This window comes from Schistocerca serialis, chromosome 1 (assembly GCF_023864345.2).
Source record: "Schistocerca serialis cubense isolate TAMUIC-IGC-003099 chromosome 1, iqSchSeri2.2, whole genome shotgun sequence".
Taxonomy (NCBI): Eukaryota; Metazoa; Arthropoda; class Insecta; order Orthoptera; family Acrididae; genus Schistocerca; species Schistocerca serialis.
The window spans coordinates 994037537-994055121 of NC_064638.1; the positions used below are offsets into that span (position 1 = coordinate 994037537).

The window sequence follows — 17585 nt, forward strand, 5'->3', positions numbered from 1 at the left end:
ACTGGAGTAAAATAATGATGTGACTACCCACGTTATAAACACTTGCATGAAAACACATTCAACGAGGGAAAAAAAGTATCTTCATTTTAAGGATACTATTTTTTCACCATTTTGTCCCCTCAAGTAAATGAACAAAGGGTAGACAGAGAGCAAGGGCAGCAGGGGTGTGAGGTGTGTACCACAATAAGTCCAATTCACTGCACTACAATATTTTGTTTAATGTGATTCACTTGTGAACAGTCATTGTACAGAAGAATGTTGAAAATTAGATGGCTAGATCACATAACTAATGAGGAAGTACTGAATAGAATTGGGGAGAAAAGAAATTACTGGCACAACCTGACTAGAAGAAGGTATTGGTTGGTAGGACACATTATGGGACATCAAGGGATCATCAATTTAGTACTGGAGGGAAGCAGGGTGGGGGATGGGGGTGGGGGGAAATCGTAGAGGGAAACTGAGAGATGAATACAGTAAGCAGATTCAAAAGGACGTAGGCTGCAGCAGTTACTCGGAGATGAAAAGGCTTGCACAGGATAGAGCAGCATGAAGAGCTGCATTAAACTAGCCTTTGGAATGAAGACCAGAACAACAACATCACTATGGCTAGGCAGCAACACAGAGTGCCTGTAATTTTTACAATATAATTAGACAAGATAGATCTGAATAAAAACATCAAGAGTTATCATAGCAATATTAGAATTTTTGTACATCATCTGATACTGTTCAGTCAACTCAAATATGCATTTACTTTACTACTTAACCTCTTCCATTTCTTTTAAATAAATGTTTCTGCACCTTACACATGATGCACCTGTTCTCTCTCACTGTTCACATTCCCATATTGTACATACTCAGAAGAGCAGGAGCTGTCTGGTCATATCAATTTAAATTTTCCACAAGTTCTCAAAATCTCTTCAGATAAATTACATCTAATGCTTCATCCTTAGCCATCTTGATATCAACAGCACATTAAATCCAAATCTTCCTCCCTTTTATCATGATTCTTTCATTCCGTTTGCATCAATTACTTTTCCAACTGTCTTATATACTTGTAATGACCTCTACTAATATTATTACCAGTGAAAAAAATGCTTCTGTTAGGGCACAAAAATGGTGAACACATTCCTCTTTAAGAGACTCTGACAGAAAAGTGGGGAACCAGCTGCCTCAATTCTCATTCCACCTTCTTCAACACGAATCTGGCATGGGAATGTATTCACGCTCCTTCGACACAGAACATTCCAAACGCTTTTACCCACTCTCTCTTTGTAGTTCAGCCTATATCCTCAGCATCTCCTTCTCACTGCCACTGTTTATATATCTCTCTTTCCCACTGTCTTATTTTCTTCCCATTGGCACTTTCTCCTGCCTGTCTCTCCCACTTCACTGTCACTGTCACTGTCTACATACCTTTCTCTCACTCTTTATCAGCACTGTCTCTTTCTCTGCCACTTTCAATGTCTCTATCTCACTGCCATTGCCTTTGTCCCATTCAGTTTCTCTCCCGTTGCCAATGTCTCATCTTTATCATTTACAGTGTGCTGTCTTTCTCTTCAACCACCACTGTCTCCTCTCCATAATGTCTTAGGGTTTGTCTGCTCTGTGTTTTGACCTCAGCAAGCTTTAATACACAAGTATAGAGGATGCGGGAAACTGGTCATTTTTCTTAACGCGTGGGCTTAGAGCAATGGGCGGAAAACCGTTAAAAGTCAATCCCCCCCCTCCAAAACTGGCAGACATGTCAGCTCATCTCTTTCATTGTCACTGTCTGCACCCTCTCTCTTTCTCTCTCTCTGTCCCCCCTCCAAATTAACACTGTCTCCTCAATCACTTGCAATGGCTCTTTCTGCCTTCCTCTCCCACTGCCAGTGTCTCCTCTCTCCAATTTACACTGTCTCCCGTATTTACAGTATATTCCATTGCCACTGTCTCATCTCACATTTACATTGTCTCCTTTTGTGTTTCTTTCCAACTGCCACTGTCTCCACCATATCTCGGCAGCTTAACAGTTATGGTGGATCAATCTTATTTTTTCCCCTACACTCACATCCAGAGTCCACCCTCCCCTTCACCAACATGTTAAAATTCGCCCATCTGGAGATGGAGTTGAGACCCACCACGCCTATGTATGATCTCCACTCATCTCTCTTTTTCATTTCCCCAGTCTCCTAATCCTTTTGCTCCCCCTGCTACTATCTCCATCCATCTCTCCTTCTCTTTTACTGCCACTGTCTCTTATTGACCATCACTATCTCCTCTCTCTTTTGCTCCCACTGCCATTGTCTTCATCCATTTAACTACTTCTTTCCCACCATCATCATCTTCTCTCTCTGTCTCTCCCACTGACACTGTTTCTTATCTCTTCCACCGTCACTCTCTGCTACTCTCTTTCAGCCACAGAAAAATACAAGTAAGTTTGCATGCCAAAATGTTTGGTGAGAAAGGTGGAATGAGGAATGAGGCAGCTCATTCCCCATTTCTCTTCCAGAATCTTTTTAAAGGCAAACACATTTTTCCATTGGTTTCCTTTTTCCCCTGTTACATCAGAGTGTGTGCAGCTTATATAATACAAATTCCATAGGTCAGCAAAATTTTGACAGTTTATTTACATGCTTCGACAAATTTACATGCGTTGACACATATAAACAACAAATGAGTATGCATAATATAAGGTTAACACAAAATCATTTGCTTTAAATTTTTTTCTAGATACTTTGCTCATCAATTGCAATTCACTGAAAATGCCAGCTTTATTGTTTGCACCTTAAAAAGAGTCAAAATGTTACTTGTAATAAAAGTGGTACCACTGAATGATTTCCAGGTCATGACATCCTGTACAGGCATGAAGTGCCCATTATACACAGACAGCATGTCAAAGTTTTATTGGTGAAAAAATGCTGACTAAAAATGTAATCTCATGACCCCAGAACCCTTGCTATGACCCCAGAATCCTTGCCATTTGTTACCTATGACAGTTGAACTACATCTACGCATCATTGGATATTACGTACTGTGTGTGGTTTCAGTTGTCCGAGACTGCAATCATGTGTATGAGTTGCATTTGTGTGTGTGTGTGTGTGTGTGTGTGTGTGTGTGTGTGTCATTGACGAGAAGGCCAATGGTCGTCGAAAGACTTTAATTGTGAGAGTCTTTTTGTTGTGCCTATCAGCGACTCAGCATCTCTGCTATATGGTGAGTAGCAACTTTCCTTCTCATAATATTGTTACATTCCATCATGGATTTTACATTGTTTGATAGAGATGAGGGTGGTTGAAATGTTTTAAAAAGGTAACAAATTTTAAACCTAAGCTGTACCAATAAACAAGAATTTAAAATATAACACTGACATTGGGAGAATCACCAAAGACTGTTCATAAAATGCAAACAAAACACAGAAGGCCAAAATGCTGGTAAAGATATGTTTAAAAAGGGGCCGGATTACTGTGGCTGGCTGACTACTGAGGAGTGACTGACTACTGAGGAGTGACTGACTAAGCTACTCCGTGACTCACTAAATTCTCACACTTCATATTTTGAGACAGAGCACTGATAACAAACAAAACCCTAAAACATGAACCACACTCGCCTCTGCTATTTAAAATAGAGAATGGATCCTGTTGCAGATGCAGGTCTGCCCTCAGGTTGTCGTAAAATACACTCAATTAAAATCTGCTGTATATACACCCGGGGAACACATTTTTAACACTTTGGTGGTTTCTCGCGCTGTAAGAAAAGCCCTATGTTAATGGGTACTGTCCTACTCTGAGACTTGTAATGACTGCTTCTTCAGCTTGACATGGACAGAGGGAGGTAAGCCACGCTCGAATTGAAGGTTTCACAGACCTCAGCTTATTCTCCTCACTTTCATCTACTGAGCCTCTCACTTAACACTATAAGTGTCAAAGGAAGATACTTTCAGACCCAATCAGTCACATATAACGCACAATTCAACTACTGGGTCTACTCACCTCAATTCCATCACTTGCAGAATCTAGTAAATCTGCAAATACAGAGACAAACTGGCTTGTCATGAGACGTGGCCTCAAACTCTGCACCTCAGCTACATTGCCTAAAAGACCCATCATGTTTCTCAACAGTTCTTCTTTATCTGGAAATGTCTAGAATAATGGAACCACAGGATTTAAAATATAATCATTATTTAGAGAAAAATTGTAAGTAGCAGAAATAAATATTTATGCATACAACATGATAAACAATAAAATGCATACAGTTACAACTATTACTCGTATTGTGTGTTTCTAGGGCCTTGTCCTCTTATATTATTTTGACAAAAAATAAATTATTGGTGACAGAATATGGGTTTGTAAGAATAAGGGTATAACATTTCATATTTCTTCCAGAGAGAAAATTATCTCATATAAAGTAATAACTATCAACAAAAATAATCAATTTTTGAAAAAATGTAACTGGATAGAAAAATTCCCCTACTTACAAAATGGCAACAGGAGACACACATAAAAAAGATATAGCCATATGTAATAACTTTTTAAGTGTGTCCTCCTGCTGCCTGGCGAGTAGATTTTTTATCTATCCAGTTACATAATAAAGTAATAACTATTGCAGATTATACACATTCCTCATATTAACCTCATAGTTTTTTACTAACTGCAACAGGAAATCATTTACAACAAAAAATGACAAATAACAAAAATGTAGGAACAAAAGCGGTTTCATAAATGTGCTAGCACATCAAATACTTGCCAGTACTAGATACCATATTTATCAACCAATGCAAGTAAGTTACTGACAGGCAGTATTTTGCTACACATTCATTTGTTGATTTTTACACTGTGTTCGATATGTCCCATCACTAATGAGAATCATCAGCAATGCACAATGAATCAAAATCTACATTAATAAAATGAAGTAACTGTTAGAAACTGCAGCAATAACAATTATTTTTTGCTATAGGCACAGACTATTTGTGGTTACTCTAGCTAAGCTTTTTGCCAAGATCTCTTATTTTTTTGAATAGGTGGAAATGCTTCACAAAATTGTTCACTAATCACCTTTTAGTGTGATATGAGGATGACTTGTGATTTCTTACGGTTAAGTTCAATACTCAAGTTTCATGGCCATTGCCATATTGAACAAATATCATCATACATACATAAAATAGCAATATCAATGTTCTTAAGGATGGCCTTTGATAAAATTGGATGTCATTAGCATAGTGCTATGCACATGAATGGAGCAGAGAGAAATACTGACACATAGTGAGAAAAGCATTGGACCAAAGACTGAATCCTGGGGGCAACTCACAGCTCAATTCTAAGGTGGATTCTCTGAACCACAGATGACTATTTGGGAACATTGCTGAGGGAGCAGTTGCGCCAGTGTGCAGTATCAAAGTCCATAAAATAGTTCCTGAAAGCAATCTTCACATACAAACAGAAAAATGGAGCTGCAGGACTGCAGTTTATCATAGTTTAGCAGATCTGAGCCTAATATTTGTAGCCAGTTATCCAACTAGGAAAAGGTGAGCTGCAGTTTAACACAGAATCCAAAGAAATGTTTTGTTCTTGTCAAACCCTCTCTACCATTAAAACACTACTGCTAGGTTCCAAAAGAAATATATAAAAGAAATCGTACTCCAACCAGGATATGACCCCATGATTTTCTGCTAAAAAGCACACATTTTAGCACTACACTATCAAGCTCAACTTAAACTGTAATTTTGAAAACAACACCTTCAATTTAACATGGAATCTGAACCACGTTTTGCTTCTGGTGAATGTCCACATCACTGAGAGGTGAACACTAGGTTTACAGACAGCGACAACTCAATAGTCCAACTGTTATTTGAGTCCATGACATTTTGGTTTTCAAGCATGAACGTTACTGGTAGACTAACGGACCCAACTTGCACTTTCCTCAAGCGTCATTGTTGTCTGGAGTTACGGCAGCTGTACCACTAGATAGCAATGCCATCATTTTTGCAGTGGCATTGGACTTTATTTCATAACAACTCCGCCAATTTCCACGAAACACATACTCATTGTATGTTTTTATTTACAATTCTGTGGGATTTGCTTTACAGAACATCAAATTTTACATTTCTAAGGAAACTTTAGAATCCTCTGATTTACTACTGACTGATCCAGTACATTATTTTGACAGTTCTCTTGCAGTGCTTGGGAAGATGAGTGAAATTAAAGTTGACACAAATGCCTGTGGATTCACGGAGGAACAATTAGTTTCATTTAACTAAGCAAGGTTGACAATATGTGATACGGAATATACTTTTCACACAGTACAAAGCCTCTTTAAAAGACAACTGGGACCTATTTATGCCTGATAACTGAATGATGGTGTTCCTCATCCACTGAAAGAGTTCTCTTTCTTGAATAATTGTGGTAAAAGGGATAGAAAGAAAAAGGGATGGCAAAAATATAGGAAAGAAAGAAAGACTTCCAGTCACACAGAGCATTGTGTCAACACAAGAGCAAGAGCTGAAAATCTATGCCAGACCGAGACTCGATCCCAGATGCTCTGCTTCTCTAGAACGGTTCCTTTAACTGCCTCGGCCATCCAGACATGCTTTTTGTCAGCTCCAAATTCCCAACTTCTGCTCACTGCACAACAACAACCGCTGCCCATTAACTTCCTATTCGAAGATTTCTAATTCCTGTAGGAGTTTGGATGTTGGCTGTGCATCCACACTAAAACTTTTTCATCAAACAGCCCATAGAATCATAGATGAGTGGTGTCTGTCAGATACCATCCACATCAATCATATCTATAGTTATCTATTCTGCTTTTTCTTCAAATGTTTGTCAAATATTTAGTTAATAAGCGCAGTATTTGAGGTTGATAAATACATGACGAGACAGTTTTTTAAATTTATAGTACACTGTGACATTTTGAGATGCACGAGCTTCTTGATTTCATGAGATACTCAATGTATAGCAGTTTAAATCTTACATGTTAATTCTGACAGAAATTAATCTTTTGTGGAAGATAATGCCCTTTAAGTGCTTGCTCTCTTTTTCTGCAGACTCATTGCCCCTCTATGCAGAGTTTGTCATCACTCACTCTAATGTGTTATGGGGTACAGCATGAATCTCTTGTTCAAAGACATCCTTTAATTGAAGCACAGAATGTGGATCATTGATGCACACTTTGTTCTTGAGGGAAATGCACAAGAAAAAATCACATGTGCTAAGATCAGGAGAGTGATGTGGCCAGTCAACATAGCCTGTTTTGGAAATCATTTTCATCAGAAACAACTTCCTTCTTTGGCCATACAAATATTAAAAGAGTTAGCTGTTGCACCATCTTGCTGAAACCAAACATTTCGACAATTCATGCCACAGCGATGAAGTTTGGGACGCAAAATTCATGCACCATGGTCAAATAACGCTCACAGTTTATGGTGATGGCTCACCCATTTTCTTTGAAGAAATAAGGCTCTGTAACACCAAATTTCCCTAATCCAGTCCACATTGTAACTCTACCGCAATCTGATGGATGCTGGTGAGTGTTGCTTGGGAACCAATAACCACAGTTTTGTTGCTGTCTAGGAAAAAAATAAGCCCCATTTGACATTAAAATCATAACAACATGTTTTTCCTGCAACATCTCTTACTACCTCAGCAAAATGCCTCCTCCTCACAAAATCTTGAGGCTTCCACTCCTGAACAATAGGAATTATGTAGTGCTGAAAGCTTAGATTATGCTAAGTGCATCGGACGGCTGAATTTGGTAACCCAATACACTGAGTGTCTCATCTTGCAGATCAGCTGGGGCTCTGTTGAATTGCATCACATAGAACTTTCAACATTTTCAAATGACACGGCTCTCTTTGTACTGCATCCCATACCCACCCCCACTCCCATTCAGAACCTGTCTCATGAAAGTTCTTAGCTCACAGCACAATGGTACTGTGGATTGGACCTGCACCATTGTGTGGGACCTTGAATTGGTGAGGGAACTTCCTCTGAGTGGTGGTAAAAGATTAAGCATTTTTAAAGAACATCTCTATGGGTGACATAGTGTCGCACTGTCCACCTCTCCACTGTAACTAAACTGCCACTGCAGGGGAAAACAATGAGTCCAAGTGAACCCTACAATTACACTGACTCATCCGCTATTACTAGAGTCAAAAACATCAGGTAACACTGACTCAGTGAGTATTTTTTGTGTTTTAGCACCTAAACATCCATACTCTATTAATTATGATGTTGTGTGACTGCTGCCATTATCATTTTGAGTGTGCCAAAATTAGTTGTTCCTAATATTTTTCCCTGCTCCTGACATTTACTGATGTTGTAATTTCTGTTGCCCAAATTTTGTCAATTTTTAATTTCTAATTACATAGTCCTGTAGCTCTCATTATCCTTCTTGGCTTTGTTACACATGATCCAAATCTTCCCTCCACAACTGAAATTTTTTCTCTTTCTTTTGTGTTATTCTTTTCAACAAAGATAACAGGATGCCTGGCATTCAATTTTCTTAACATGCCTGATGCAAAGAGACAATTATCTCTTTTTATCTTACAGAAAATGTAACGAAATAAAAGAAGGCAAGAGAGCAAGTAAAACTCTGGTATTTTCTTGACATTGGCGCAACTGCAACAGTTGTAGCTTTTGGTAAAAACTAGAAGAAGTCAATCACACAGTTGTTCTGAAAATGGATAGGAATCTTTGCATTAACTAACGAGAAGAAAAACCAGTGATCATAGTCTTAAGGTAACATTAACATTATAAAATTACTTCAGAAAATCAGTACTGTAAACATCAAATTTCTTCCACCACATTTTAAGGTCTACATGTCAACAATATACACCAGAAATACACTGAGGTGAAAAAAGTAATGGGATAGTAACAAGCAGATATACAGATGGCAGTAGTATTGCGTACACAAGGTATAAAAAGGGAGTGCATTGGCAAGGCTGTCATTTGTAATCAGGTGATTCAGGCAAAAAGGTTTCCGACATGTTTATGAGCACATGACGGGAATAAACAGACTTTGAACATGAAATGGTAGTTGGAGTTAGACACATGGTTCATTCCATTTCAGAACTCATTAGAGAATTCAATATTCCAAGATCCACAGTGTCAAGATTATACCAAGAATACAAATTTCAGGCATTACCTCTCACCACAGACCATGCAATGACTGGCAGCCTTCACTTAATGACTGAGAGGAGCAGTGTTTGCATAGAGTTGTCAGTACAACAGACAAGTTACACTGCATGAAATAACCACAGAAATCACTGTGGGATGTATGACGAATGTATCCATAAGGACGGTGCAGCAAACTTTGGTGCTAATGGGCTACAGGAGCAGATACCCCATCTGATTGCCTTTGCTAACAGTATGACATCACCTGCCGTACCTCTCCTGAGCTTGTAACCTTATCAGCTAGACCCTAGATGACTCAAAAACTGTGGTGCGGTCAGATGAGTCCTGATTTCAGTTGGTAAGAGCTGACAGTATGGTTTGAGTGTGGCGCAGACACCACGAAGCCATGGACTCCAGCTGTCAACAAGGCTCTGTGCAAGATGGTGGTGGCTCCATAATGGTGTGGACTGTGTTTACAAGGAATGGACTGGATCCTCTGGTCCAACTGAACTGATTGCTGACTAGAAATAGTTAAGTTTGCCTACTTGGAGATCATTTGTAGCCATAAGTTCGCCTACTTGGAGATCATTTGTAGCCATTCATGGACTTCATGTTCCCAAAAAACGATGGAACTTTTATGGATGACTATGTGCCATGTAACCGGACCACAATTGTTCATGACTGGTTTGAAGAACATTCTGGACAATTTGAATGAATGATTTACTCACTCAGATTGCCCAACACGAATCCCATCAAACATTTAAGGGACGTAATCAAGAGGTCAGTTTGTGCACAAAATCCTGCACTGGCAACACTTTTGCATAAATATTGAGCCATGCTGGCTCTATAGCCATCCATATGGCATGGGACTTCCAATGACTTGTTGAATCCATGTCACATGAGCCGCTGCACCACAACAACCAAAAGGAGGTCCAACATGATATTAGGAGGTATCACATGACTTTTCTCACCTCACTGTGATATGATGTACTGTAGTACACAATTAAACAAAAAATTTATCAGTTTGAATGTTGCCAACTTACTTAAATTTTTCCATACTTACACTCAAGCATCCAAGAAAGAACTCCATTCCTCTTCCATCAAGAAACCTTTGGCAGTTGATGGCTGTCTCATCAGTAACATTCCACATGGTCGACCACGCAACTTCCAAAACATCATCACACACCTTTCGAGACAGTCTGTCTTCAATTAATGCTAGCATCCTCTAATGAAATAAACAATGTATGAGTATGTGTGCATTAATGCACTACTTCTGTTGCAATATATATGCATCTACACACATCACAAAAAGTTTTGCACTACCCTGGTTCCGAGAACTCCTGAAGATAGACATTGACTGTGGGTACTGTATCACAGACACAGTCCCTTTGACTGTTCAGAGATGTCACTAAACCTGCCCAAAGATGTAAACAAACATGCATGAGCAGCGCCTATTAGACGGAGGGGGTCTGACAGCCGATCAGTTCCAGTCATTCCACCAGGAAAGAGGTACACGGCTCATGTTGTCTGTAGTTCAACCATGCGTAGACCGTCAATACCGTGATTCGATCGCGTCCACAGGCCATCCAAGGGCTACTACTGAAGTGGATGACCGCCACCTATGGATTATGGCTTCGAGGAACACTGTCAGCAATGCCACCATGTTGAATAATGCTTTTTGTGCAGCCACAGGACACTGTGTTATGACTCAAACTGTGCACAATAGGCTGCATGATGCACAAGTTCACTCCCAACGTACATGGCAAGGTCCATCTTTGCAACCATGACCCATGCAGTGCGGCACAGATGGGCCCAACAACATCCGAATGGACCACTGAGGATTGGCATCACGTTTTCTTCACCGATGAGTGTCGCATATGCCTTCAACCAGACAATCGTCGGAGACTTGTTTGGTGGCAACCCGGTCAGGCTGAACACCTTAGACACACAGTCCAGCGAGTGCAGCAAGGTGGAGGTTCCCTTCTGTTTTGGGGTGGCATTATGTGGGGCCGGCATACGCTGCCGGTGGTCATGGAAGGCATCGTAATGGCTGTACGATACGTGAATGCCATCCTCTGATCATATCGGCAGCATATTGGCGAGGCATTCATCTACATGGATGACAATTCGCACCCCCATCGTGCACATCTTGTGAATGACTTCCTTCAGGATAATGACATCGCTCGACTAGAGTGGCCAGCATGTTCTCCAGACATGAACCCTGTCGAACATGCCTGGGATAGATTGAAAAGGGCTGTTTATGGACAACATGATGCAACAACCACTCTGAGGGATATATGCCAAATTGTCATTGAGGAGTGGGAAATCTGGACCAACAGTGCCTTGATGAACTTGTGGATAGTATGCCACAACGAATACAGGCATGCATCAATGCAAGAGGACGTGCTACTGGATATTAGAGGTACTGGTGTGTACAGCAATCTGGACCACCACCACTGAAGGTCTCGCTGTATGGTGGTATAAAATGCAATGTGTGGTTTTCATGAGCAATAAAAAGGGCGGAAACTCTCGGAACCAAGGTGATGCAAAACTTTTTTTAATGTGTGTATAATAAATAAAATATAATAAACACACAACAGCTACTGGACTGTCTGTAGATTGTCATTGTTGCTATAATTAATGGAATTCCAGAAATAACTCCAAGAATGTTTTCCAAGTAGGTGAAAGATAAAATGAGTGAAGGTCAATACTGTTCTAGATATACAAAATACTTTTAGAGGACAAAGTAAGAAATAAATTTTAAAAGTGTAATTATCAATCCAGCTCATACTACACAGAACAGTACTTGTGTCTAAAGCATGAATCATTCATCTTCATGACAAGAATATTATGAATATTTGCAACAATCGTTTGAGTTTCCTTATTTCCACACACAAATTAAGCTAACAACAAAATCCTTTGATATAACCCATAAGTTTCTTAATGTGTATCAAGTTTCTAAATTCATGTTAACCACTGGTACTTTGATGTATATCACTCATACCTAAACAATTATTGCAACAACATCAACAACAACATTAAAACTAAGAAAACAACAACAAAATGCATTTGCTTACAACCACAAATGCAGTTTTTTAAATTAAATTCAAAAAGGTCATTTAAAACGCAATTTTTTGCATAACAAAGTTGCAATAGAGTAAAGTTGGTGCATGACAATCCCATCTTTTTACCATCAAATGAAAGAACATTTGTGACAAAGATACTCTAATGTGATATCAGAAAGTTGAACATTCATTTATCCTACACACTGTGATACGGACTGAGTGCTTCATTCGACACTTCCCTAAGAGAAACAAGAGAAAATTGATGGAATAGAGCAATCCAAGTTACTCTGTCTGATGGAAATTCAACAAGATGCCACAAGCAGGAAAAATATGTAAAATAACAGAAAGACAACTACTCATCTATAGCAGATTGATGCTTGGAGCACAGAAACACCTAACAGAATAAAGCATTCACACTCGCTTTCGAGCACTAGCTCTTTTTCTAGCAAAAGTGCAAACATTCACACATGCACCATCACACAGACACCACAAACACAGTGTAGTGGAAATGGCATGACTAGTAGTTACTGATGCTACTGAAAACAAATGCCGGAGCTGATGGAGATGGGGAAGGGATAGGGAAGGATGTGGGGAGGAGGTAAGGAGGGTATGTCAGGTAAGATGCAATTCTTTGGACAGATGACTCCATGAAGTATATGGAAGAAAGACAATAAGCAAGTAAGGTGGTGATTGTGACCCCCTTCTCAGCCAAGTAGTGTCCTACCCACTAACTTTCTGCCATGAGGACACACAGTTAATGCTGCCTAGTGCTACTAAAGACTAGAACAAAAATGCTTCAGCACATTCTCATTTGGTGTCATCCTACTGAATGGCAGTTGGCTCTGAGCACTATGGGACTTAACATCTATGGTCATCAGTCCCCTGAATGGCAGTTCCCACTTATGATAAACTACAGCATCTCAAGCTGAAGTTGTGGAATTGGGTAATTGACAGCTATCATGGCCAAATTAAAGCTGTGATTTGGGGCAGCCTGTTGCCATGTTTAAGTGAAGTGTACGAAGTCTAAGACTGGTATTTCTGCAAGATGTTCCAATAATACACATGATGCTTTGTTACAAAAGCCTGTGTGGCTCCCGATGACATGTAAAAGTGGCAAAGGTTGTACTTTATTTACATAGTGTCCAATAGACATATTAGGATACAGGAACACTACACACTGAACTAGCGTTTTGTGCAAAGCAGAAGGGAAATCACATAGATGACAGGAATGATCATTCAAAGCAAAAAACTCTAGTAAACTTGGGCTCTAAAATGCATACTTTAAGCTGTATGAAAACAACTTCATCTTCGATACTATGAAAAAGATCTCTTCTAATGTGATCTTGTGATGGTTTGCCTTCTTTGTTTCTTCGTTTGTTGTCCTCAGTGTCAACGTATTGCGTTGTGATACTGGCTGAAAAATGGGGTGTGGAAGTACAACATGGACTACTTTAAATAATGTAGCAGACAGGTGCATAGTTGCATTTCACAGCAGTTTATTTTCACTGTTCACTGTTGGTGGCCAAAAATAGCTTATTCATGATTCAACTGTAACTATGCTTTTGCATTATTTTTACCTAGTACCACATATCATGCCACTGTAAGTTAACAGATGACAGCCACCAAAGCCCCAGTTAATCTAAATTATAAAATAAAAATGTAACTTGTAATATAGTCAGATGGAAGATACTTTCACTTTACTTGTTATGTGAAGTATACTGTTGACTACACTCCATAATAAATTTACAACATATGCTGTTAGAACACAATCTTTTCCTTACTTCACGATATGATCAGTTTTCAGAAGTCTTAAATTCTTTGTTCCACTTACCTACTCCCCACATAACAACTTGCCTTCGTTGAGTCTTTAAAGTCCATTCCTCTAGCAAATGTTCACCATTAAATTCCACATTCTTTACTTTTCTTTGTCTTCTCCTATCACAGTTTTTGGTACACATGTCTTCCAGAATTATCTCTCTTGTTTCTCCACTTTCCCTCTTCAGTGCCACTATTTTTCATGTTAAACTTGCACTAAATTACTTACAATAGGTCTTCAATGCATGCATTATTTTGTCCAGTATGGCTTGAGAACTAAAATATTAATAATGAAAAAACGCTGGAACTAGCCACAATTTTTTATAGTGAATGAATATTTGAAAGTAGTATTAGGCAAAGACCATTTTTACATGATGACATCCATTTTTTCTGTAATTTTAAATGCCCTCAAGATGAGAAATATTACTTTATCTTAAAAACAGAGCATACTGCAATGGTACAAAAAAATAAAGGCTGCTCGCATTACTAAGGAACTCCTTGTCATGAAGTAGTAGGGCAGGCTGTTCCATTGCTGGACCTTTGGGCATGGGCACTCGTGAGTGCCCATCCGCACACCCAAGGATTGGGTAGTGCCTGGTAGTGCTATTGCACTACACTCAGGTCTTGAACCACGAATGCATGAGATGTTTGCCCACCCCTGCCTGCATGCGCTCAGCGGAGGCACATGGTTGCTTAAGTTATGATCAGACTTCCTTACGACACATGCGTGAGCTATTTGCCCATTGCTACCCCCTTTTCTCGCACTACCCGACTGCCCATGGAAAGTTGATGGAGCTGGAACAGCCTGTACTAGAATGTGACCCTGCATTGTATCCTTGTGCCGACAAGTTTCATCAAAGTTGATCAGCTCTGTGGCAGCAAACCAGACATTCCTTTCACCACATCACAAAATGTCAAGCACAAGATCTTGCACAAATGAAATAAATCTATAAAGAATTTGTGCACTTAACAAATATGTTCAGTCACTAGTGTTTACCCTCAAAAGTAGGCACCCATTTGAAACTATACACATCTGCATTTAATTAATTATTTATTTATTTTTATTAATTTACATTTTATTGCATGGAGCCATCACAATGATAAGAAATAATAATAAGACAATAATTACACATACAAAATACGTTACATACTACAAGTGTTGCACCTTATATTTATTTTATACATTTCTTAAATTACAGTTGATATACTACTGGTTCATGTTACTGTTAGTGTTGAATGGATACAAACATTTTTCTATTATAAAAGATATTAGTTTTGTTTTAAAACCATTCCCTATATGAGTTTTGAGAGATTTGGGTAGTTTGTTAAACCAAAATCAAACCATTGATGTATGGGCTTCTATCTGTCATTTTTAATGTTGTTCTTTTCTGGAAATAGTTGAATTTTGTCCTGGTGGTGTAATCATATACATCGCTGCACTTGACTCCCCATTACACAAAAGATTTCTGCAATGTGTTTTATGCAAGACTGCTTAGGAGATCTGCCATTTTTGCACTTCAGAAAGGCACAAGAACACTACATCCAATATCATCAACTTATCACAATATATACAAACAGTTCAAGGTCAAAAGACAGTCAAAAAGTTTTCTGCAATGTGAGCAGCCAAATTCCTTTTGCACTGAAGTAGAATACTGATTTCTGTGTACCATGTTCCCTTATGACAGAGATTAAGGCCTCTTGTGATAGACCTTCACTTTCAAATGTCAGTATGTGTGAATCAATAAGGTAGTGCACAAAACAGAAAGTTAATCAATTTGAGTTACTGTAAACCAAGTATACTTTGCATTTTTTTCCTGACACATTGTTCTAACATTTCTGCAGTTCTCCCATATTTGATATAAAGATTTTGCTTTTTGCATGGATCCTTTCAAAGCTACGCTGATTGATTTGTATATAGTCTGGCCATTATAAATTTCTGAATCTCATATTTATACACTAAAAAGATATGGTGCAAAAATCATCACAGGTGGAGGTACTTTGTACCAGTTTAAAGATTCGATGGAAAAAAGCAAGGTGACTTTGCATTATATTTACCCATACTGACAATATTAAGTGAGTGCAAAAGTTTGCAATATATTAAAAGCTAAAAAATTATAAAATTAGTCAGTTTTTCTAAAAAAATTATCAGGATTCAATTTACATACAAAATTAATTCTATTATGTCATAGTGAAATATCTACAATTTCTGAGTTTTTTAGGACGTTTAATGGACCTCAAAAGAATCTTCCTAACTGAAAATATCAGTGGTTCCAGGTCACTTCTAAGATTTGTTTGATCTTTGCAAGGAAGAAACCACTACTTCTTCTTTGTTACACATAACTATTTTGCCTGAAAAAGATTCATTTTGATGTGGAAAGATTAGGAATTCCCCACATATTCCCTTCAGAGGTAGTGAATTTCCAGAAATTTAATCTTTGTCTAACTCTGAGTTGATCTTCTAAGCACAAAGTTGGTCTGTCCACAAAGTTGGTAAGGGGTTCTTGTGGTAGGGTGTCCCATTCCTCCACCAGCGCGGCTGATAGCTATGCTGGATGGTTGTTGATGTATATGGACGTGCTGCAATATGTATACCCAAAAAATCGAATATGTGCTTCATGGGATTCGCTGAATATTCTCTCATTCCAAGAGCTGCTCCACCTATGCTGTTTGATGTGGTCACACATCGTCATCCACAAAAATGAAGCTAGGGCCAAATGCACCCCTGAAAAGACACGCATACGGATGGAGCACAGTGTCACAATATTGCTGACTGATGAGTGTACCATGTTCAAAGATTTCAAGGTCAGTAGGCCCATGCAACGATATGTCTTTCACTCCATACCACAGGGACCACCAAAATAACTATGTTCAACAATGCTGAAAGTACCCTCATATGTTGGCAGGTGGGAACATGCACCCAGAAACATTATCAAACATGATCATTTTCATGGTCCAGACATGGAATGTGTAGGCATAGTCTTTGAACATATAACATACACTTGTCAACATTATTGTTGCTCTGTACTGTTTCCAATGTGTGTTTTTAGAGGAATGCATTCAACACTGACTTCCTTTTTGTGGATAGCAATGCCTGACCGCATCGAACAGTGCAAATGGAAGAGTTCTTGGGAGGAGAGGATATTTGGCAAACTGACTGGCCTGCTCATTCCCCCAGTTTAAATCCCCTCGAGCAAGTGTTGGTGAGATGTATTGTATCATGTCCACATGCACTAACAACCACCCTGCACTCATCAACCTTGCTGCAGGAGATATGGAAAGTCCTACGATAAGAGCTCCTTACCAACCTTGTGGCCAGAACAGGAGCATGTTGTAGAGCATGCATTGCTACCTGTAGTGATTACACACTCTATTAAGACCCATGTTCCACCTTCTGTAATGTCTACAGGACCATCATGAATTGTGGTGACTTCAGTGCAATTGTATCTTTGAATAAAGGTATCTTTTCTGTTCGTCTCAATGCATATTTCTTTGAGTTACCTTTGTGCTACACTGTAGCACTATTTTTTTAATGCTTGGTCCAAGTTTAATTTGTTATGTTACTTGGCAGTAACACATTATGTGAAAGTTACTTTCCCCCTTAAGTTTTCATCTTATC

The 17585-nt window shown here is 38.9% G+C and overlaps 1 protein-coding gene across 2 annotated transcripts in view; it reads right to left on the reverse strand.

Annotated features, from left to right (window-relative positions):
- The window catches only part of LOC126413070 (protein zer-1 homolog), a 186755-nt gene that overhangs the window by 23431 nt on the left and 145739 nt on the right, over window positions 1-17585 (reverse strand). For both annotated transcript variants that reach the window (XM_050082977.1, XM_050082970.1), the window contains exons 8-9: window positions 10153-10314; window positions 3972-4121 (exon numbers count right to left, since the gene is read on the reverse strand). In XM_050082977.1, coding sequence (XP_049938934.1) covers window positions 3972-4121; window positions 10153-10314 — 312 coding nt within the window. The remainder of the gene's footprint in view (window positions 1-3971; window positions 4122-10152; window positions 10315-17585) is intronic.